Source organism: Neoarius graeffei, chromosome 7 (assembly GCF_027579695.1).
Source record: "Neoarius graeffei isolate fNeoGra1 chromosome 7, fNeoGra1.pri, whole genome shotgun sequence".
NCBI classification, from domain to species: Eukaryota; Metazoa; Chordata; class Actinopteri; order Siluriformes; family Ariidae; genus Neoarius; species Neoarius graeffei.
Window position 1 is genome coordinate 45508920 of NC_083575.1, and position 25101 is coordinate 45534020.

At 40.5% G+C, this 25101-nt stretch overlaps 2 protein-coding genes across 3 annotated transcripts in view; one reads left to right on the forward strand and one right to left on the reverse strand.

Moving 5' to 3' along the window:
* pdzd7a (PDZ domain containing 7a) overlaps positions 1-6865 on the reverse strand; it is a 40622-nt gene extending 33757 nt beyond the window's left edge. Inside the window, exons 1-5 of the mRNA XM_060924694.1 lie at positions 6516-6865; positions 5806-5943; positions 5325-5499; positions 4313-4489; positions 4020-4167 (exon numbers count right to left, since the gene is read on the reverse strand). Coding sequence (XP_060780677.1) covers positions 4020-4167; positions 4313-4489; positions 5325-5499; positions 5806-5943; positions 6516-6699 — 822 coding nt within the window. The 5' untranslated portion in view covers positions 6700-6865. The remainder of the gene's footprint in view (positions 1-4019; positions 4168-4312; positions 4490-5324; positions 5500-5805; positions 5944-6515) is intronic.
* A 7394-nt stretch (positions 6866-14259) lies between these two features.
* Positions 14260-25101, forward strand: sfxn3 (sideroflexin 3). Of its 2 annotated transcripts, none has more exons than XM_060925759.1 (11): positions 14260-14764; positions 15998-16178; positions 17879-18049; positions 19218-19316; positions 21437-21512; positions 21812-21897; positions 22001-22128; positions 22589-22638; positions 22970-23019; positions 23112-23159; positions 23258-25101. In XM_060925759.1, exons 2-11 carry the CDS (start codon positions 16015-16017, stop codon positions 23352-23354), a joined length of 969 nt encoding a protein of 322 aa, XP_060781742.1. In that variant the 5' UTR covers positions 14260-14764; positions 15998-16014; the 3' UTR covers positions 23355-25101. The 2 variants fall into 2 exon arrangements, with proteins under 2 accessions (XP_060781742.1, XP_060781743.1); XM_060925760.1 differs by having other exon boundaries at positions 14763-14852.

Genomic DNA, 25101 nt, shown 5'->3' on the forward strand with positions numbered 1-25101 from the left:
AGGCACACTATTCACTTTTGGGTGGTACAGTGATGTAGTGGTTAGCACTGTCACCTCACAGCTAAAAGGTTCTGGGTTTGAGTCCAGCAGCCAACAAGGGCCTTTCTGTGTGGAGTTTGCATGTTCACCTCATGTCTGGGTGGGTTTCCTCCGGGTGCTCCGGTTTCCCCCAAAGACATGCAGGTTGGGTTAATTGGTGGCTCTAAATTGACCATATGTGTGAATGGTTGTTTGTCTGTATGTGTCAGCCTGGCAACTTGTCCAGGGTGTACCCTGCCTCTTGACCATAGTCAGCTGGGATAGGTTCCAGCTTGCCTGCGACCCTGCACAGGATAAGTGGCTACAGACAATGGATGGACGATTCACTTTTTTTTTTTTAAGTTTGCCAGAAAAGACATCTTGTTCTGACACTAGACTATCGTGTCTGGTTTCTCACTGGATGCACCAGGGGGGTGTTTTACTTTCATATGCTGCAGGTGTGAGAACGAAGGACACAGGTATGAAGCTCGTGGAACAAATAAAATACTATGTTCATTAACATGAAGTTGTGGCAGTCCTTACTAACTTCCTGTTTAGAGTTATGGTAGTTTAAATTAGTCTACTAGTTTGTTTATATTTTGGGATATGAAACCAATTAGGCAGCATGGTGGTGTAGTGGTTAGCGCTGTCACCTCACAGCAAGAAGGTCCGGGTTCGAGCCCCGTGGCCGGCGAGGGCCCCTCTGTGTGGAGTTTGCATGTTCTCCCCGTGTCCGTGTGGGTTTCCTCCGGGTGCTCCGGTTTCCCCCACAGTCCAAAGACATGCAGGTTAGGTTAACTGGTGACTCTAAATTGACCGTAGGTGTGAATGGTTGTCTATGTGTCAGCCCTGTGATGACCTGTCGACTTGTCCAGGGTGTACCCCGCCTTTCGCCTGTAGTCAGCTGGGATAGGCTCCAGCTTGCCTGCGACCCTGTAGAAGGATAAAGCGGCTAGAGATAATGAGATGAGACCAATTAAATTTTTAGATAATCTCAGTGACAGGTACGAAAAAAAATTGTGCGACGGAGTACTCGTCACTACAGTTGAGTATGTGCTCTGACTGCTCTACCAATGAGCCTAGCTCTTTGGTGTTGTGGTCAGGGTGCAGGTTTGGCACCCTGTAGACCTGGGTTCAAAGCAGGATAAGATGATTGTTTTCTTGCTTCACTACAAAGTGGAATTTCGAAACCTGGTTTAGATTAATTCGCACCATAAGCTGACAGTTCTACTTCTGTTTTTTTTCCAATGTTTTTAGTGGCATTTAAAGATAAACCTTATGATTTAGGTCACATGCACTTTGGATATAAATCTGAACACAGATATACAGTGGTGCTTGAAAGTTTGCGAACCCTCTAGAGTTTTCTATATTTGTGCATAAATATGACCTAAAACATCATCAGATTTTCACACAAGTCCTAAAAGTAAATAAAGAGAACCCAGTTAAACAAATGAGACAAAAATATTATACTTGCTCATTTATTTATTGAGGACAATGATCCAATATTACATATCTGTGAGTAGCAAAAGTATGTGAACCTTTGCTTTCAGTATCTGGTGTGACCCCCTTGTGCAGCAATAACTGCAACTAAACGTTTCTGGTAACTGTTGATCAGTCCTGCACACCGGCTTGGAGGAATTTTAGCCCATTCCTCCATACAGAACAGCTTCAACTCTGGGATGTTGGTGGATTTCCTCACATGAACTGCTCGCTTCAGGTCTTTCCACAACATTTTGATTGGATTAAGGTCAGGACTTTGATTTGGCCATTCCAAAATATTAACTTTATTCTTCTTTAACCATTCTTTGGTAGAACGACTTGTGTGCTTATGGTCGTTGTCTTGCTGCATGACCCACCTTCTCTTGAGATTCAGTTCATGGACAGATGTCCTGACATTTTCCTTTAGAATTCACTGGTATAATTCAGAATTCATTGTTCCATCAATGATGGCAAGCTGTCCTGGCCCAGATGCAGCAAAACAGGCCCAAACCATGATACTACCACCACCATGTTTCACAGATGGGATGAGGTTCTTATGTTGGAATGCAGTGTTTTCCTTTCTCCACACATAATGCTTCTCATTTAAACTACAAAGTTCTATTTTGGTCTCATCCATGCACAAAACATTTTTCCAATAGCCTTCTGGCTTGTCCATATGATCTTTAGCAAACTGCAGACGAGCAGCAATGTTCTTTTTGGAGAGCAGTGGCTTTCTCCTTGCAACCCTCCCATATGGAAAAGAAATAGAAGAAACTTATAACTTTCCATCACCTTCAGTTTATGTTTCATGTATTGTGCATCATATAAGGAATATGATTTACTCCTGAAAGTGGCCACTTTTGCATTACTGTCACATATCGTTCTGGTAAATACGCAAATCATACAAGTTTCATTTTGTTCAAATTTACTAAGGATCTTGTATCTGGTTTCACTGTTGTATACTTTACATACAAGTTTCAGACAAAGGACATACAAATTTTATAAGATTTATCTACATCTTTTCCATATGGGCCATGTACACCACTGTTGTTCAATGTTCTCCTGATGGTGGACTCATGTACATTAACATTAGCCAATGTGAGAGAGGCCTTCAGTTGCTTAGAAGTTACCATGGGGTCCTTTGTGACCTTGCCGACTATTCCACGCCTTGCTCTTGGAGTGATCTTTGTTGGTCGACCACTCCTGGGGAGGGTAACAATGGTCTTGAACTTCCTCCATTTGTAAACAATCTGTCTGACTGTGGATTGGTGGAGTCCAAACTCTTTAGAGATGGTTTTGTAACCTTTTCCAGCCTGATGAGCATCAACAACGCTTTTTCTGAGGTCCTCAGAAATCTCCTTTGTTCATGCCATGATACACTTCCACAAACATGTGTTGTGAAGCTCAGACTTTGATAGATCCCTGTTCTTTAAATAAAACAGGGTGCCCACTCACACCTGATTGTCATCCCATTGATTGAAAACACCTGACTCTAATTTCACCTTCAAATTAACTGCTAATCCTAGAGGTTCACATACTTTTGCCACTCACAGATATGTAATACTGGATCATTGTCCTCAATAAATAAATGAGCAAGTATAATATTTTTGTCTCATTTGTTTAACTGGGTTCTCTTTATCTACTTTTAGGACTTGTGTGAAAATCTGATGATGTTTTAGGTCATATTTATACAGAAATATAGAAAACTCTAAAGGGTTCACAAACTTTCAAGCACCACCGTAGATACAAATATCTGGATCTTTTAATAGATACAGATAATGGCATAGCATTATACCCCTAACCTGCAGTTAAAAATAACATTAAGCACAATCAGGGCCATAACATAAAGTTTCACCTGTCTGAAACAGAAAAACATGTGAGCTACAGTATATATAATACAAAGGAGCTTAAATTGTCCTGCATGGAGGAGTGAATCTGGACTCATCTATAAGTGTCTTTAAACATTACAGGAAGTGACTCTATGCTGTTATTCTCTCCAGGGAAGGCATTACAAATAATTGTTGGTAAGGATGCCAATCATTTTGAAATGAGTGTTTTGTAGATAAATAAATCCATACAGCGTTTCTGCATGTTTGAGCTCAAAATATCACTTAGGTTTAAGAATTATCAAACTGGGGCTAATGTTCCAAAATACAAAAGTTGGGCTACCCAGCATTTTGATGAGAATGTAGAGAAGCAGTTGCTATTCAGTAAAAACAAAAGTAAAGCTCTGACTACGCCCTAAAAATCATTTAGCCTTTTTATTAGTAGTAATCTGTCCCTGTCATTTATTAGAATGCATGAGCGGGTTTCCAACAGAGAAGTGATTTTAAACACGATGTTCTTTGACGCATTCCATAAATAATGCTAGTATCCAGTGACCATAGAATATTCATAAGGCACAAAATGCATTGCTCATGTCCTACATTAAATTCAACCCAGCTCAATTTGAAAATGTTAAATCAGTTTATAGAGTAATTCTGACAATTAATATATCTCAACACAAAGAGGAGAGCTCTTACCTTAATGGTGAGCATGACATGAGTGTGGCTCTTCAGGACTTCCACAGCATTGCTGTGTGTAATATCTTCAAAACTCACTCCATTTGCTGCCAGAATCTGGTCTCCCATTTTAATACCGTTTTGCTCTGCCAAGCCACCAGGGTCCAGCCTCATCAACAAAGCAAGCAAGTTAACAAATAAGACTTAAACAAACAAGTAAGTTACCTGCCTAAGACAGGGACTTACAAAGGAAGAAATTCATAAAATTCTATTAAATATAAATCACAGAGATGCAGCTCCTTCTTCATCCATACTTTGACACATAGATGCCGAGGCCAAACTCTTTGCCACCACGGATGTTAAAGCCCAGGCAGTAATCATCTGAGGTGGTGTAGAGGTGCACTATCCGCCGCAAAGCTCCATCTGAGCTGACCTCGGAAGGGGTGCGACCATTCTCTTCTACCACCATCCTCCGGTGGATTAGATCCACCCTACACACAGTTACATTTTTAAAAAACATATACTGTATCTATACACATAATTACCTGCAACACAATAAAACTACTTTTCGAGTTAACCTAGACCAGTACATAATCTCACACCAATTTGCATACCAACATTTAAAATCATAAACATACTAACACATACAAAATCATTCAACCATAATCATGGACACATGCTAGTATAATGATAATATCACTTGATGAAATGACAGTAAACCCTGCCCCTACTGTATGGTGAAAGAGAAGCTGGGAGGAAAGATTATGAGCAAAGGCCAAGAGTCACTGGGTTTCCACACTGCTGGGCATAAAAAACTAAGGATGGTGACATGGTCAGAACAGCTTTCACTGTCCTGTTTGATGTGATTAATTTTGTTGCTTTAATTAGTAATTCAGAATCAACAGGAATCTCCAGACAGACAGAAAACAACTTTCTTATATGAACATATGTCCACTGAGACACATGCTCACTGACACAGACCTTACTCATTTGTATTAGCATTACAGCATATGCCTGGTCAAGCTGATAATATGTTGAGACTCTAGGTTATCACAGACATTATAATATTACCAGGATGTTTTTAACAGGTCTTGAATTGTGGAATAGTGAGAAATAATTATAAACTGTATTGTGTCTGGTAATGTCCAGATCCTATAACAAACATTTCTTTTCTAATAGAAAATGGCCTAAAGCAGCTTGATTTGGAATATGGAATTAAATGATGAACGACAACATCTTACATTACAACAATAATTTGGTCATAACCATGCCAGAATTGTCCAGATAATCATATCTTTGATTGTAAGGTGAAAATTCTTCCTTTACCATGTGGTCTTCTCTTTGGAATAGCGGATTCCAGGCACCTTCCCGATACGCCTAACCACCATGCGCAGGCGGTTGCTGCCTGTTAAAACCTTCACAGCACTACTCATGGTGATACTTTCCAGGCTGATCCCATTCACCTCCACCAGCTTGTCCCCAACAGACAACCCTGCAAATTCTGCAATGCACATACAAAGCATTTTGGGTATGAAATCACTTAAGCGGAAGCAGTACATCACACTAAATTCAGACCACTGAGTTTCAGGAGAAACTTAGTCACTTTTAACATGAGTAACTAAGAGATCAATGGTATGTGCAGTTATATATAACACAGAATGCAATTATGCTGAATAGTGTGACATAAGCAAGAATATGAATATAAACAAAGTAATGACCAGTTATTTTTTGTTTACTTTTTTACTTTAACTATTACTAATGTAGTAATATAAAGTAATACTTTGTAATACAGTGTATATATCCATACCTGCAGAACTATTGTCCTCCACTTTGCTAACAAAGATGCCAAGGCCATGCTCTGAGCCACCACGCACGCTGAAGCCCAGCCTCCCATCCTCACTCTTGTCCACAGTTATTGTGTGGATGTCTTCACTGTCATCCCCACCTGTAGCCAGACAGCAACCCATACAACATGTTAAAAAATAATAATAATAATAATAATAATAAAAATCACATGTTACTATTACATTCCAAAATTCACTAATCTCATCTCATTATCTCTAGCCGCTTTATCCTTCTACAGGGTCGCAGGCAAGCTGGAGCCTATCCCAGCTGACTATGGGCGAAAGGCGGGGTACACCCTGGACAAGTCGCCAGGTCATCGCAGGGCTGACACATAGACACAGACAACCATTCACACTCACATTCACACCTACGGTCAATTTAGAGTCACCAGTTAACCTAACCTGCATGTCTTTGGACTGTGGGGGAAACCGGAGCACCCGGAGAAAACCCACGCGGACACGGGGAGAACATGCAAACTCCACACAGAAAGGCCCTTGCCGGCCCCGGGGCTCGAACCCAGGACCTTCTTGCTGTGAGGCGACAGCGCTAACCACTACACCACCGTGCCGCCCCCAAAATTCACTTTCACATAAATTTCAAATGTTCCCACCTTATACAGGAGTTTTTCAATTCAACTCAACATTAGACCTGTTGATTATATATGTAGCTCACCATCCACAGGTGCATTGATGAGGATGACTCTACCCATTGGGGAGGAAGATCTCATTCCCTTCTGCCGCTGTTGCTTTTTGTGCAAATATCGTGGCAATGTGGAGGTTCCTGGACCTCCTGGATGGGTGTTAGGATGGGCCCCATTTGTCATCTCTCTGCGGGACTCAGCAGACGAATAAGCCATGGTGAAATCAGGACCCCTCCTTGAACCCTCATTCAGGGATTGGGGTTCAACAAGGAAAGGGAACAACTGGACTGGAGGACCGGTATTTCAGTGCCAGGCAGATTAAATTGACTCCACAAGATGGACAAGGGAAACTCTGTTGTAATGGCACAAGAGAATAAGACCGTAATGGGTCCTGCACTATTTGCCAAGAGTGTTATTCTGCATGGTTCCAGCATATGTCCAAGGGGCAAAGCAAAAATGTCAATCCAAGTACATGTCCTGGAAAATATATATATGTTTAAAGTCATTGAGTAGATGTTTTGAAGATATTAGGATACTCTCTGGACACACTCTACTTGGTCTTTCTGTCCATAGTAAGAGTTTCGACTGGCTAAACAAATGCTGGTGTAACCCTTCACAGTTCATATGCATGACAGTCACTTATCCACTTCTCCCAGACCATGGTGTGTTACCTTCACCTACTTATAAACAAAGATGATGAAGTATGGGAAATCTGCAAGGAGCAGCTTGCAATGCCGATGATTTCCCAAGGGACGTAAGGTGATATGAGCAGGTAATACATTCCAGAAAGGGAATGGTTACATTGCTTACACTCTCCCCAATTTAAGTAAGATGTTCCTGAAACAAATGCATAATTGCTCGGAATTGGGACTTATTACAGTATTTCCTTTAAAGGCTAAGGATTTAAGTTCTACAGTGATGTGAAGAGCCGTGACAGAGTAAGCCGCATCCATCCTGTGAGGTGTTTATGTTCAGCACCGCGGACAGCGCTCGCACAACAAGCGGCCGAAAAGCGGGAAGCTATCTGACGCCTTTTTTTTTTTTAAACGCAGCAATTCGGACACGTCCACTAGACCAAAAACCAGCTCAAACACAGCTGCAAGGCTTAGTCTTGCCGTGAGGCGTTGAGATGGCTTGGCTGAAATAGTATTTAATGTTTAGCTTAGTTCAAATGAGTATTAAGTGCAGCTTCTGCAATGGAAAGAAAACAAGACAAGTTATAATTCGACACAGTTTGGATCCCAGCATCAGTGAAAACAAGATTTTTCTCACTCACACACACGCACGGTTAAACTTTAAATAGCTTATATGTGAAAGTCACTAGTCATTTGAACTAGAACCAATACAAATATACAAGCTGTATAAAAACACAAGCATATATGAGCAGTCAGTCAGTATTACCTGTCTCCATGCTTGGCTGAATGAGATCACCTGAGGCAGAGTGAGGTTAGTGGTGATCCAGCCCGCCTCTCAGCCAGGCTGATTGGATTACCTGAACCAGCTTATAGTCGCCATCGTAAGCTCATTTGATATAGATGACAATCGTTTCTCATGACATTAGAGCATGACACAAGCATAAGCAATGTGTAAGCAATGTAATTATACATATGTATATAATTATAATACGTATTGTGTCTATTACATGGATGTATACACATGACATTTTTTTTAAAGCTGAAGTTTCCCTATAAGAATTTTGGCCTGTCCAGAATGACTTATGAACAATGTCCGAATATGAACAATGTTGTGAAAGAAAAGTATTTTCCTGCAGCGTTACACTGCCACCTATTGGCCTTATCATGTCAATGCAAGCATGAAACACAAATATAGGTGCACCTGCGTGTCTGACCTTCAACAGCAGTCATCCATCCATCCATTATCTGTAGCCGCTTTATCCTGTTCTACAGGGTCGCAGGTAAGCTGGAGCCTATCCCAGCTGACTATGGGCGAGAGGCGGGATACACCCTGGACAAGTCAATTTAGAGCCACCAATTAACCTAACCTGCATGTCTTTCAGGACACCGGAGGTAGCATTTTAAAACACCGAGGTCCGTGATGCGCAAAGCGCGCGCCGAAAAATTTTCGACATGTTTAAATGAGCGGGGTGAATTACACGCCACACAAGAGATCTCATCTCATTATCTCTAGCCGCTTTATCCTGTCCTACAGGGTCGCAGGCAAACTACGGGCGAAAGGCAGGGTACACCCTGGACAAGTCACCAGGTCATCACAGGGCTGACACATAGACAACCATTCACGGTCAATTGAGAGTCACCAGTTAACCTAACCTGCATGTCTTTGAAGGAAACCGGAGCACCCGGAGGAAACCCACGCGGAGAACATGCAAACTCTGCACAGAGAGGCCCCCGCCGGCCACGGGGCTCGAACCCGGACCTTCTTGCTGTGAGGCGACAGCGCTAACCACTACACCACTGTGCCGCCCGCAAGAGATCTATTCCTGAAATTACTATTAATGGTGTTTGAACTGAATATCATCAGTTTTGAAAAAAAAAAAAGTATATGGCAAGAGTAAGAATAATTTAAGCTTGTTTAATGGTTTGATCTGGCCCAAGCAATGAGAACAAAACTGCGCTGCTTCGAAAATGTAAATTGAACAGCTTGATGAAAGTGCGCTGATGGTTCCCATGAAAAGCCCCGAGTCGCGCACTCGTTCGCTTTTCTGTTCGGGGTCTCAGAGCCGCGCGCACCAAACACACACAGAAGACAGAATCAACGTTTAACATAATTAACAATGCACTTTTTACGGAGACGTTTTAATGTTATTCTTTTTTTATCCAGTTGAATATTTAGCGTACAAATATTTGTATACAAATACAAGTTTTGTACACGAGTTTGAATAATTAAAGACATTAAAAGCAGGAACTGCCCCGTCTTATTTGAATGCTATACTAAAGAGGTCCTTCCAGGATGCTGCGCTTCTCCAACATGAACTGATTAGCCATGCCTCCTGCTCACACAAAGCGATCCCAGTCCGAACTGTTATGCATGATGGTGTATGATCTATACCAGTGGCGGCTGCTGGTTTTTAAAACAGGGGAAGCCCATTTTACGCATTCATCGTAAAACCTGTAGGCCGGATATCAAAGCATAGAAAGGTGTGCCCCATTAGCATAGTGAACTAGACAACCCTACCTAGTGGCAGAAAGTATTTTTGCTTGTACATTTCATGTTATAGTCTGGCTTGCCAGGCTAGTGCCTCATATCCTTAATCAAAAATATCAAACATCCAAAAATCACTGGCTATTCAACGAAGAGCCTTGAACATCATACCCTGATATGCAACACAGAGTCTTTAACACAACACCCAGCTGTGCAACACATCCTTGAACACACTCTTAAAACACGTGTTGAAAATAACACAACTTGCGTTGTTTTTTAACACATCTCTATGTCCAGATTGGGACAACAGAACTTTTGTTCATTTTAACACATTATTTGTTATTTGTGCAATTTTGGTGTTAAACATTTCTGAAATATAACACAACTCTTGTTGAAATTAAACTTGCACAAAAGATGTGTTGAATTCCAACACATTCGTTTTAAGAGTGCATCTTCTGCAACACAGTCTGGAAATTCATAACCAGGTAGGCTATGCAACACACAGAACCTTGAATATCATACCCAGGTATAACCTATAACACAGAGCCCACCATTCTCTTAACATTACTGAACAATATACACACTTCAGATTCAGGGACTGACTAGGGACTGACTGATCATACTTCCGTGTTCCTCGCCGAAGTACCGCCCTCCTCATGTCTTTCAAACACTACCTCCAATAATCCTTTATCAGCCCGGCCTCTTGTCCCTCCCACTGTCTCGTTTAGTCCCAGAGAAGCCCGGCTTCCCTGGAAGTGACGATTTTGTTGATTTTAACCAATAACAACTAGCCGAAATTGGCTGTTCAGAGCCCTCTCATAGACTGCAACGGATACCCGGCTGCCAGTCCATAGAGCCCATTGAAATAAGAAAGGTTACAGCCTGGCAGCAAAGGTGATTCTCGTAGCGAACTGCAAGTTCGTCAGACATCACTCAAATAAGTTACAGGATAGTTATGAACATAAATACAATCTTGGGCATATATTATGTTATGCAAGTTATTGTTTTAATGAGAATTCAACGTCGTAGTCGCCGCAGTTTGGGGAGAGAATTTTAGGGGAAGCTCGGGTTCCCTTGTTGTCTCTGAGAAATCGCCCCTGATCTATACACTGTGTATGACTTCTTGGGCTATGTGAAGTTTTTGGTTTTGTTTATATCAGTGTATACCAGTGTAGGCAGCAATACTGACATCTCTGTTATAGAACAGTATCCTGTTACCTAGAATTATCACTCAATACTTTTTGCCTTCACTTACTGAATAATACATAGCCCTGGCAGTAACAACACCAAAACCCAACATGATAGATCTCTGCACGAAATGGAGTCAGCTGGATTTATAGGCTTTCTGCTGTCCTCCCTTTCATTTGCATCCATGGACCATGGGTATGAAAAAGTTCCATATCGGTCATTGACAGTACATCACAGTGTACACACCGGGCGTGTATATAGCCATAAACCGATTTCTAATGATATGGCTTCCCCATTCCAGAACACCCACGGGCGCAGATAGAGGGGGGGACGGGGGGGATTCGTCCCACCCAGATTTAAATTCACCTCGTTCGGTCCCCCCCACTTATAGGGAGGAAAAAACGTCTATTCTGTCTTTCTTTGCATAAGGCAAACCTCACGGAAAAATCAAAAGACTAATTACTAGGGCTGCACAATTAATCGAATTTAATTGAAAATCGTGATTTTGGCTGCCACGATTAAATTAAATGAAAATCGCGATTTATTTCCATTTAAAATGCGAGCTCTGCTGCATATCTGATCAAGCACTTTTTGACCAGTACTCCGCCAAACCATGAGGGGGCGAACCGACGCATGTAAGGTTTCATTACTCCGCCTAAATAAGCAAGCAAGCCAAGTCACAGTAATGAAACCTTACATGCGTCGGTTCGCCCCCTAATGGCGTGAGAGTAGGTAACAGATTGAGGTGAGAGAGAAAAGCTAACTATGTCGGAACAACAGACTATTTAGCACTGGAGGCAATGCTGTGACCTGCCTTCGCTCATGTTTAAAGCCAGAGCATGTTGATAGACTGGTCCTTCTAGCTAAAAACTTGTAGGCCTCAGTATAATGCTATGTAATTGTTGCAATTGAGTTTTCAGTTCCTTCATCCTTTGGTAATTTCTTGGATAAATTTCATTTATTTGTCATTTGGAAATCAGAATTTCTCTTTTAAATTTCATTCTGCACTGAAAGCTGTTCATATTGTTTGTTTGAATATAGTGAAATAAAATTTAAGTGATTTCCCTAACATCAAGAATAATCGTGATTACAATTTTGAACAAGATAATCATGATGATCATTTTTTCCATAATCGTGCAGCCCTACTAATTACCATTCGGTTTATTGAGGTGCACAGCAGTACATAGTTGCAACAACTCACATAAAACAAAACAAAGACTGATATTCGGTTGGTTGAGCTGCGCAGACTGCACAGGTTGCGAGCTCGAGCTTGGTTGCTATGGTTACCCACAACAAGTTTGACAGGCATATCGGGGACAGCTCCTAGTTCAGGACCCCAGCACGGCATGATGAAGGGTGCCAAACCGAAAAGGCAGAAAACGATTGCATCGTTTTTTCAAAAAACAATGACTGTAAGTAAACTGTGCCTTACTTTATCATATCACCTTGCAATTTTTTGATAGTCTGTTCAAAGTAATGTCGTAGTGAAAGTAAAATCGTACGGAGTAGAGATGCCTTTCTGGTAGCCTCCTTCTTTCGGTGGTAGCCTGTAGATACAGTGCTCAGAAGGCAGTTTTAAGGGCATCAGAGTATATTCCTCGCACAACACATGTTGGGCATCTCAGAGCGGCAGAACATTAATTTTGGCTGCTTTGTGATTTTATCGCCACTCTCATCCTCCGCTTGCTTCCTTGCTAACTTCATGTTACTATGGCACCTCTGTAAATGTTTAGTTAAATTACTGGTGCTATTTCGGGAAGTGGACCGTTCTTTAGGTTTAGCACACAAAGTGCATTTGACTACGATGTTCTTCACATCCTTATTTTCACAAACTTAAAGTATTGGGCGTGTGCCCTCGGGCGCCGCTAGAAATCTTGGGCCCTATGAAAGATTACAATTTAGCCCCCCCCCCGGTAAAATTTTCAAGCTCAAGCAACTGAATTTCAAGTCTGTTTTTGACTGGCACTTCTACTTTACTATGCATGTGATCAGCTACCTATCACGTTTAGGTGCTACAATTATTTGGTATATGAACATTTTAAATGCAGAACTGTCAGAATTAGACTGAATAGACTGTTGCCTTAAAATGAAAATTCCATTATATATATATATATATGGGGCGGCACGGTGGTGTAGTGGTTAGCGCTGTCGCCTCACAGCAAGAAGGTCCTGGGTTCGAGCCCCGGGGCCGGCGAGGGCCTTTCTGTGTGGAGTTTGCATGTTCTCCCCGTGTCCGCGTGGGTTTCCTCCGGGTGCTCCGGTTTCCCCCACAGTCCAAAGACATGCAGGTTAGGTTAACTGGTGACTCTAAATTGACCGTAGGTGTGAGTGTGAATGATTGTCTGTGTCTATGTGTCAGCCCTGTGATGACCTGGCGACTTGTCCAGGGTGTACCCCGCCTTTCGCCCGTAGTCAGCTGGGATAGGCTCCAGCTTGCCTGCGACCCTGTAGAAGGATAAAGCGGCTAGAGATAATGAGATGAGATATATATATATATATTTTTTTTCTTTTATGAGCAACTAGGCCACTCAGTAGCCTATGGAGTTCATTCAATCCAAATGTTTGTGTTGAGAGAAATTGCATGCATCACTGTATCAGTATGGATTTATAACATTCTGTATGCACATTATGGATACTCCAGAGCCCTCCAGCAAACATCAATAATCAGGATTACAAAATGTATTCCTTTGTTTCCTCCATTTATTGACTTATTGTATGTGATCAAATGTATGCCTTGATGAATAACTACACTAGTTTTTTTTGATACAATTACATAGTGCACTGCAAGAAATCCACTAAGTGTTTTTGGTTTCTTTTAGGCATCACACATTTATTAGAAAACACAGCAAATGTTCAAATATTCAAGTTAAATACTTAGCAACAGTATCAATAAATCCACACATGAACAATAGCAATGATATCTATGACCACAGCTAATGTGCAAAATATTAAAGTTAAATACTTAACAATATCAACAAATCCACACATGAACAATGGCAAAACACCTAGACTTAATTATACAATAAAGATGCCTATGAAAAAAGGTGATTTTTTTTTTCACAAACAGTGTGATATCCGGACTTCATAATTCATCACACCTGCTCCTGCTTCGCAACTTCTAGAATGCACACCTCTGTTGCGCACATAGAAAAACTGCTCTGTGCACACACGGAGCTACACATTTCACGTGTCCCGCGCCCAGAATCAGACTGTACCATTAGTAAAAAGGGTGGAGGGGTGAAATGACAATATCATAAATAATTCAAGAAAAATGTTATAGCAAATCATAACCATGTATAATTTGCATACTTTAACAGATGAAATGAAATATTTTATTTCAAAAACTTACACAAGGCAATACTATTAAAATAATATTAATATCCCTCACAGGCCCCCCTGTCAGTGCCAGGCCCTTAGAATCGTCCTAACTTTTCCCCCCCGAGCAGCGCCCCTGCGTGTGCCCATCTGGAGAATGTGCTATCCGACGTTAGATCAGCTGCAGGTTCACTCATCTCTCTCTTCTGTCTGACTAGCTTAAAGGAAAAGGAAGTGAAACATTTTGCGCGGACGTTTCACCTCTACAGATCTCGCGTGATTTTGGCGAATTTGTATGAAGGGGAAAAAAAACACCACTTCAAGGTTAAAAATGCATTGTAACGCGCGTTACTGACATTTGTACCGAGTAAAATATTACCAAATTTTTTTCTGTAATGCCTTACATTACCGCAAAAAGCAATGCATTACAGTAATTCGTTACTTTTGTAACGCGTTACTCCCAACACTGGTGATAACGTAACGTCCACAAGGTCATCGAGGTTCCTCAACCAGAAGTGAACACGCCACTCAGCGGACGTACTGGTGTGAGCGGAAAAACAGGACGTACTGTTGTGAGCGGAAAAACCCGCCCCTCATGCTCAGCCAATCAGCGCGCACTTCGGCGCCACCGCGTCAACACACGCACGCGCGCCGGCAGGTATCAAACTGTGTGTAAGCGGCGTTTGAGAAGTCATTCAGGTCGCAGGGGCTTCGACGCGTGGCTGCTGTTTTCGGTTTTCACAACGGTATGATTCTGGGTTTAGACGATTCAGACGAACACTTCGGGTCACTGAAACGATGAGTATTTTTGAAAGTAACATTAATAGCGCCTAGCATAGCTAATTAGCTCTTTTGGCTAGCTAGGTTACCGGCTGGGATGTTATTTGTTAGCTAGAGAGCTACCTCAGCTTCCTGCTGACTAACAACGAAGTGAAAACATTTAATAATTACTCCACCAGCTATTAAACATTTATTCGTTTTATGTCTGTATTTTAATATTAACACGCATTTCTGTGGAAGATGTATGAGTTAACCAACATCTTACTGATAATTGTAGACTAGTTTGCTAGCTCAGATTTAGTTATCTTGCTAACACCTAGCAGTGTGATGTTACTGAGGGTTAAAAACTGAACAGGTTGGATGATGATGATGATTGGTGTAGTTTCATATTTCAAGGAGAATGAGGCGTTTGAGAAGGTCTCGCAGTTTTCCTGATGTCAACAGCTCAGGCTACATTCATGCACACTAAAGAGTTAAACCAATGATTAGATCTGTGATTGTTGTCTGATGTGTCATGTTATGTTTAAACATGGAAAGACACGGCTCCAAGCGCTTTACCAAAGCAATTGAAATTGCAAATCACAGGGCATCTAATTATAATTACTTATTAGGACGATTAAAACATGATAATCACTAATTAATAAATACCTGATCTCTCATATCTCGGGCAGAAACAGAGTCACTGGGTGTGTCGTCTCTTTGTACAACATAAAACCTGTAATGCAAGAGAATGGTTGTTATGTGATCATCATCATCCAGACTGAGGGTTTCTATTTCCAGAGGCAATTCTGTTGTGGCCCCAAGCAAAAATTTCCAGGGGGCCCTTCTGACCAGTGTTCATCACCAATATGTTATAAATAATCTGACACCAACGAAAAATGTATGAAACCAAAGTTTTTTAAATTCTAAATGTGAAAATACAATGGTAAAGAACAATAAAAACAAAATAAATAAGCCCTCGGGCCCCGACTCTTGGGAGGCCCCAAGCAATTGCCTGCCTTGCCTGTTCACAACCTGTGCGTCTGTCTATTTCAAGTGTTTTGCATGTGATCTGACATATTCATGTGACCATAATGCACTTTAACAGTGAGTTACTTGTTGTGTTCTTCAGAAAGTGAAAGAGGAAGGATGTCTGGGGATTTGCCGCTGAACATCAACATTAAAGAGCCACAATGGGACCAGAGTACATTTATGGGCAGAGCTCAGCATTTCTTCACAGTGACCAACCCAAGAAATGTGCTGCTCTCAAATGAGGTTCTGGAGGATGCACGAGTCATTGTGGAGGATTACAGGTCAGCAAAGTGACCTCTGGATGTCCTGAAGTGTTTCCTCTTATACAGCAGCAATTTGTTAGCACTAACTATTTATTTATTTAATTAAAAGAAGAGCACATCTCAGTTTTTATCTCCCGCTGGCTGAAAGGCCCGAAGGGGGATTATGTCATGGCGATATCCGTCCGTTTGTCCCGGGAAGGATGCTCACCTTTTGAAATCAACTCCTCTCACAATCTTTGGAGGAATTTCACAAAACTTGGCAGGATTCTTTGTTATATGTCGGTAATACACATATTGTAATTTAATTTAATTCGGTTACATTTCACCAGAGTTACAGCCCTTGATTAACAAAATTATACTTTGACAGTTTCATGAGAGTGTGTTTTCCTTCTGAAATCAACTCCTCTCGCAATTTTTGGAGGAATTTCACGAAACTTGGCAAAAGGCATTGTTATATGTCATTAGTACGCATATTGTTATTTTGTTCAATTCAGTTGCATTTTACCACAGTTGTGGCCCTTGATTAACAACCTTGTACTTTCACAATTTCATGAAGGTGTGCTTGCCTTCTGACATCAACTCCTCTCACAATTTTTGGACGAATTTCTTGAAGCTTGGCAAAAGGCCTTGTTATATGACGGTAATACGCACATTGCGATTTAATTTCATTTGTGCAAATTTTACCAGAGTTTTGATCCTTGATTAAATAACTTGTACTTTGACAATTTCATGAGGCTGTACATTCTTCTGAAATCAACTCCTCTCACAATTTGTGGAGGAATTTCACCAAACTTGGCAAAAGGCTCTGTTATATGACAGTTATACACATTGAAATTTCATCTAATTTGGGCAGATTTTACCAGAGTTATACTCTTGATTATTAACAAACTTGTACTTTGGCAATTTCATCAAGGTGTGCTTGCTTTCTGAAATCAACTTCCGTCACAATTTTTATCCCCCGCTGGCCAGAAGGCCTGAAGGGGGATTATATTGTGGCGATGTCTGTCCATCCGTCCGTCCGTCCCGGGAAGGGTACTTACCTTCTGAAATCAACTCCTCTCAATTTTTGGAGGAATTTCATGAAACTTGACAGGATTCTTTGTTCTTTGTCAGTACGAGGCATATTGCAATTTCGTTCAATTCAGTCGCATTTTACCAGAGATATGGCATAGTTGCCATCGGGGGATATTATGTTCTATGAGCACTCTTGTTATCCATTTATTGTAATATTTAATGTTGTTTCAGTGAAGGAAAATTGTAATGCTGCAGTGTACAAAGACACTCTATACCCTTATGTGCGTCCAACAGTGTAGGAGATTTAAGAGGTAGCAGTTTAGGATGAACCACATATGGGTGTGATAGTCGGGTGTCCACTTTTATTACGTTTGGCCATGTAGTCTGTGTTAAAATCAGTCCATTAATATAAACTTGTGATTTGCCTTGCAGCCAGAGCTATAGTAAGGGCTGCTGTTGTAGAAAATTATTCAACGCCTTCCAACCAATCAGAATAAAAAATTCAACAGCGTTGTGGTATAAATGCAATTTGGCTAGTAATTTGTTATCTGGACACAAATCTTACAGTATCTATAGCCTAAGCTGTTCAGCTGCGTAACTTCTAGTATGATGAATAAAACTAGGACATTACTCTCTACGAAGTAGTTGGCGGTACTTGACAGTTGAGGTGTTGAAATAACTAACCACTGTGTGCTCCTGTACAGAAATGGAATTGTGAAACCAGGCCTGACAGAGGATCAACTATGGAGGGCTAAATACATTTATGACTCTGCCTTCCATCCTGATACTGGCGAGAAGATGCTGCTAATTGGTCGCATGTCTGCACAGGTGCCAATGAACATGACCATCACAGGCTGCATGCTCACATTCTATAGGTAAGGGCATTGTACCTCCCCCAGTTTTCCAACCATTTTTTTTCCCACCTCACTTAATTTACATCAAATTCACCTTTTCAGTGGGTTATTTTATGTTGTTATATTGGCATAGACGTGATTCAAAATACATTTCAAGTCTCCCTGTGAAAGTCCTTTCTCAAGTAGGCTTTATGTTCAATTTTTTTTAAACATTCAAATTTTTTGAACACTTTTTTTATGAGAGAGTCCTTTCTTAAGTTCTTTCCTTCCTTTCTTAAGTGTGAGCTTTGCCTTTTATGGAGTTTAGTAGGTGTCACCAAATACAAGTCAGCTGTTTTTTTAGTTTGGTTTGGCTTGCACAAACATTTACACACAACTTTACTGAAAGTTGATAAATGAGGCCTAATGATTTTAGGGAACTGATATCCTCTCTGGCTGTAAAAATCCTGTTGTAAGCTAAATAATAGCTTGACATTTTAACAGCTTGCCTCGAACACCATTGTTGAAGGGGGAAAATGTTGCTTTGTTCGGCTCTCTTAGAGTTTGGTTTGTGAATTGTCCCTGTGAGTTTTACTGTAACTTTCACAGTATTGCTTCATTCAGTTCTTAGGCCAGTAGTAGTGAGCTAGCTGGCAAATATTAGCTTCCTAGCATCAACCCAAGCTCTCTCTATTGGTGAAAGGGTCACATCTCTCTGATTTTTTTAGTCATCTGTGTGCACAGATCTGTGGTACGAGCATACTAACTGGCTGTATTATGTCTGATGCCTGGTGCTCTCAATCGAAGAGAGAATTGAGACGAACAGTGTTCATTATTAAGTCTGTGTTCTCTGTATATTTTGTTAGTGAATCTGAACTGATCTCAGTATCTTTGTGAAGCCATGGCAGGGTGCTGGTGGGTGAGGGCTATGGCATATGATGTACTTGAAGATACATTTTTCTAAAAACAACCATCAAATCTAACCTGGGTAGCTCTGAATTATTCTTCGGGTCATGTACAGCATCTAGGGAGCGCGATGTTTTTTTTTTTTTTTTCCTCCCCTAATTCAATCAAGATTCTTTTAACACCACATTTTACCTATGGGGTATTGTTGAAATGGCAAATATTACATATGTTTTTATATTAATGTACATATATTTTATTTGCATGTATTTTAATCCTTCAGTGTTCATGTTTCCCTCTTATTCAGGACAACTCCAGCAGTTGTCTTCTGGCAGTGGGTCAACCAGTCCTTCAATGCCATCGTCAACTACACAAATCGCAGTGGAGATGCACCAATCACTGTAAAGTAAGGACACATTGATCTCTTTTATAGCAAGAGGCTTCATTATGGAAGCCTATAGCAAAAAAGCACTCCTATCCACAGATATGTAACAGAACATTCCATCCCTCTAATCAGTGTTGATGGTTTGTGGGAAATGAGGAGATGGGAGGCAAGCTTGCAACAACTCAATGGGTTCCCCCCCCCCCCCCCCCCCTTTCTCCTCCATCTATTTTATTTCACTTGACATGCACAATTCTGGGTTGCTCAGCTCCCCCTCTTGGGTTATTTCTGACCTTGCAAACACAGAGACACAACTAAGTAGACTCATGGTTATCAGACGTGGGTGAGAATCATCATGCGTAGCCTGCCGATTTGACACGGCTCCTCTCTGTCCACAGCTGAAGTTCGAACATGCCCCTGCTGCTACATATATACTCACATGACATGGTAAACATGTCTGCCAAACACACACACTACAGTGGCATGCAAAAGTTTGGGCATCCTTACTGAAAATGTCTGTTACTGTGAATAGTTAAGTGAGCAGAAGATGAACTGATCACCAAAAGGCATAAAGGTAAAGACGACACATTTCTTTTCAGTGTTTTCTGCAAGATTTGTGTATTTTTGTTTTGTACAATTGGAGAGTGAAAAAAGAAAAGGAATACCATGCGAAAGTTTGGGCACCCCAATACATTTGAGTTCTCAGGTAACTTTTACCAAGGTTCCAGACCTTAATTAGCTTATTGAGCTGTGGCTTGTTCAAATTCTTCGTTAGGAAAGGTCAGATGATGCAGATTTCAAAGCTGTATAAATTCTCTGACTCCTCAAACTTGTCCCGAAAATCAACAGCCATGGGCTCCTCTAAGCAACTCCCTCGCATTCTGAATAATAAAATAATTGATGCTCACAAAGCAGGAGAAGGCTACAAGAACGTAGCAAAGTGTTTTCAGGTAGCTGTTTCCTCAGATTGTAACGTTATTAAGAAATGGCAGTTAACAGAAACAGTGGAGATCAAGGTGAGGTCTGGAAGATGAAGAAAACTTTCTGAAAGAACTGCTCGTTGGATTGCTAGAAAGGCAAATAAAAACCCCTGTTTGACTGCAAAAGACCTTCAGAAAGATTTAGCAGACCCTGGAGTGGTGGTGCACTGTTCTACTATGCAGTGACACCTGAACAAATATGACCTTCATTGGAAGAGTCATCAGAATAAAACCTTTCCTGCGTCCTAGCCACAAAATTCAGCATCTGAAGTTTGCAAATGAACATCTAAATAAGTCTGATGTATTTTGGAAACAAGTCCTGTGGACTGATGAAATCAAAATAGAACTTTTTGGCCACAATGTGCAAAGGTATGTTTGAAGAAAAAAAGGGTGCCAAATTCCAGGAAAAGAACCCCTCTCCAACTCTGAAGCATGGGTGTGGATCGATCATGCTTTGGGGTTGTGTTGCAATCAGTGGCACAGGGCACATTTCATTGGTCGAGGGAAGCATGGATTTGAATAAATACCAACAAATTCTGGAAGCAAACATCACACCATCTGTAAAAAAGTTGAAGTTAAAAAGAGGATGGGTCCTACAATAAGATGATGATCCAAAACACACCTCAAAATCTACAATGGAATACCTCAAGAGGCACAAGCTGAAGGTTTTGCCCTGACCCTCACAGTCCCCTGACCTAAACATCATTGAAAATCTGTGGATAGATCTCAAAAGGGGCGGCATGGTGGTGTAGTGGTTAACGCTGTTGCCTCACAGCAAGAAGATCCAGTACACAGACATTTGTACAGACAGCTGTAACTTTTGTGGGAACAGTTTGGGGAAGAACTCCATATGGGTATGATGGTCAGGTGGCCATGAACCTTTGGTCATATAGTGTATATTCAAATATAACTTTTCTATAGTTTTTATCTGTAGGCTAGGTTGTAGTGACAAGTGCAGATGGCTTATCAAGGTAATAGCATGTTTTGTGCTATTAAACTTCTGATGTAAAATCATTATCGTTTCCTTGGTACATGATGTCAGCATTCAGGCTGTTTCTGGTCAAATCATACATTGCAAATTGATGAACTTGACCTATATTGTTTTGAATTGTGTAATTCTGTATTATTTCCTTTAACACTGGTCTTTGTGTTTGGGTTTTGCAGTCAGCTTGGAGCAGCCTATGTCAGTGCCACAACTGGAGCTGTCATCACTGCTCTTGGCCTCAAGTCCCTAACCAAGGTGAGAATTTTAAATCTCATCACACAATTAGTGTTCAGGTTTTTTTTGTCTTGCTGAGTGTACAGTGCATAATGCTTCCTGTATCATACATTTTAAGTTCTCTTTGTTGCGAAACTGCATCCTGTAAAATTTAACTACACTAGTCACTTGAGAGTAAATTATTCATTCGTTTTCTGGGAATTAACAGTTAAAACTAATTCTGTTACTGCCTTTTGCAATAAACTGTTAATTTGTGATTAATATACTACAGTGAAAAGTTGAATACTTTAGATGTAACTAGTTGCTGTTTTTGTTGTCAGCACCTCCCAGCTATTGTCGGACGGTTTATTCCGTTTGCTGCAGTGGCTGCAGCAAACTGCATTAACATCCCCTTCATGAGACAACGGTGTGTGGTATTTTTTTTTTTAAATGATTTAATCCAAGAATCTTCAGTATTGATGTGCAGCAATGCATGTCTCAAATACTCACCATTTATTGCCTTCATTTAGGGAACTGAAGTATGGCATTCCAGTCACTGACGAAGAGGGGAATCGACTGGGAGACTCTACCAGTGCTGCTCAGCAGGCCATTGTACAGGTGGTGGTGTCCCGAATCGGCATGGCAGTACCAGCCATGGGTAATGCACCTGAACTATTTTAATAATTGCATGCTAAGGCTGTAGTCAGGGAATGTGCCCTGACCAGACCTGGAGGTTTTTTTTTTTTTAAAGCAAATATTCTTGGTTTAGTTCTTTATTGCAATTTAAGTATTAGAGTTGGATGATGTGGGTTGGGGTTGTGTGTGGGTTTTTTTGTTTGTTTTTTATTTCTTTAATTGACTCAGGTGAGTGGTAGATTTTTAAGATGGGCAGGTAGACATCTCAGCAGTTACAGGCAGTAATCAAGAACGCATCACCAAAATTATGACCACTGTCCCCAACATTGACAAAGAAATTGAAAACATTCATGGATTTTTTTTCATGCTTTATCAAATAACGAAGTGAGAAACATACCCAATATGCCGAGACTACAACTTTGTTATTCCTCATTTTACTATGAGCTCACAGAACTTTGTTTTTTTCTGTATTCCTCCTACAGCTATTCCCCCTGTTATCATGAATGCCTTGGAGAAAAAAGCTTTCATGAAGGTAAAGTCACAGTGTCCTTAATGTTTTTTCCTGGCATTTCACTAACCTTTGCTGTGCTGGTGGATCTGATGAAGGTTGTTGAATTGACATTTAATCTGTCCCACATTGCACAGTAGCGTTACAGTGCACTTCCTACTCCCCACCACTAGATGCTATTTAAAACTATGCAATAATATGTAAGCTACTAAGTAAGAAGCATAAACAAATACCAATGAAGCAGGATATCAAGCTGTGCTTGCCAAGCCTGCTAATCTTGTTGCAACATTTGAACTGACCTGGACTTTCAACACCTATGTTGTGTGTTTCATGAAACATGTAAATCTCCCCCCAGCGCTTCCCAGTGCTCAATGCCCCAGTACAGGTTGGGCTTGTGGGATTATGGTGAGTTCTATTGGTAATGATTTCTATATCACAGGCAGTAAAATGTCTGGATGAGAGGTGATTATTAATTTTGTGTTTTTACACTGTGGTAGCCTGGTGTTTGCTACTCCGTTGTGCTGCGCCCTGTTCCCACAGAAGAGGTGAGTGCTTGTGCTAAACACTTATTTCTAAAGCTGGTGGCCCCAGATGCTGTACTGTGTGTGTGTCTCTCTCTCTGTGTGTGTGTGTGTGTGTATAGCTCTATGAAGGTGAGCAGTCTGGAGCCTGAGCTGCAGGAGAGGATACAACAGAGCAGTCCTAACACGACCGTGGTTTATTTCAACAAGGGCTTGTAGGGGACATTTTCTTCAAGTCCAAACTGCTGTCTGTACTTTGCCATAATGGAGTTCAGTGAACACAACTTGAAGAGTTAAATATTCAGTTTCTTGTAAGTTTATTTAATTTTCTGTTTAAACATGACCTGTGTTGTAACACCCAAACTTTCCCTCAAGATAATATGCCATCCTAACTGACATCTATTTAAAGCGGATTATACAAATGAGGACGTTGGAGGATTTTATTACTGCTGCATTCATGATCACAAACCCTTTTACTGTATGTCCTAATATTTGATTTGTGGAGTCTGAAATTTTTTTTCATGTGAATTCTATCGTTATTTATTTGCAAAAATATGTGTTTACTGGTTTATTTATACCTAATTTTCTATACCAAACATCTGTCCACAGATTAATTATCCAATTACAAGAAACGGTCTAGAATAATCAACTTTGGGTTATTTTTAACCAATTTAAAAGGTTTTATCTGCCCTGTTCCTGTGTGTTTTTAATTGAAGTGCTCTTATGACCTTCACAGCAGTGACCTAATAGTCTCCCGTGGATAGGAAAGTTAAGATGATGTATACACACTCCTCTGTAAACACAACCAGCTCTAAACTTTTTGGTAATTGTTTGGTGGCCATACTAAGTCTGTACATTTATCTAAGCCTTTTGTGGTTTTTAACTAGTATGAGCTGAATGGTGCTTATATTTATTTCAAATGTTACAGTGTGTTTATAGATTTGATTTGTGGGTGTAGTAGTGTCAAACCTGCTGAAGAACCTGGTATTAGTGTAACGCTTAAAATGTCTTTTTTTGACTACAGGTCTTTTGTGAATACAAATTTCCAATTAACAGAAACATGTATCTGACAGCTAGAAATGGAATTATTAAAAGGTACATTTTTATATTTTATGCGGTCACAAAACCCTGGCAGTGGCATAGGGAAATAAATCTGTTTGGACTCCAGCAGAAAAGTGGACTGCTGGCATATCAGCATGCATCACTTTTTTTTTTTTTTCTCCCCAATGATCGAATATACTATTCATGAGTTTTATAGAAAATTATGTTCATTATACCTTCAAAATTATATAAATGTACATATATGTAAAACGTATTTGTTTAGAAGTTTCAGATATAATCAGTGTGTGCTTATACAGTTCTGAAATAAGCTATGAAGGATGCAACACAGTTGTCATTGGATGTACCAAAAAATGTGATTATAACCCTGTTATTAAGATACCTGTTCTATTTGGAGCATATATGATCAAACATAATCCATAAAAGTATTATAGGGAGGAGAACATTTTTTTGGGGGGGGGGATTTTCATGGATGAATTAAATATACTTTGCAGTGTTGTATTCTGTCTTTCCAATTGAACGGTTAAAATGTTTTGGGAGGAAAACCCTGCTCTTAATGTCTAGAGCAGCAGCAGACATCCCTACTACTGTTACGGTTACCTATTCATGCTCACTACTCGGGATGATGTACCAAACACTGGCTTCTTTTAACTAATTTTTCTTTTGGATATTATGCCAATATTTTAAGTCACAATGAATTGTTTCAGGTATAAATCCCAAATTAAACTTCATGTTAAATGCAGGTCATACTGTAGGTTAGGAATGGCACAAAATGACACTACTCCAGCACTGTTTCAACACTTACAAGTATGCTAAAAAGTGAGCACATTCTGAAAGCAATGTACTGTAAATCAATCACAGCATGTAACTAACCTCTAACTAATAAAGTTATAGCACAAGTTTACAA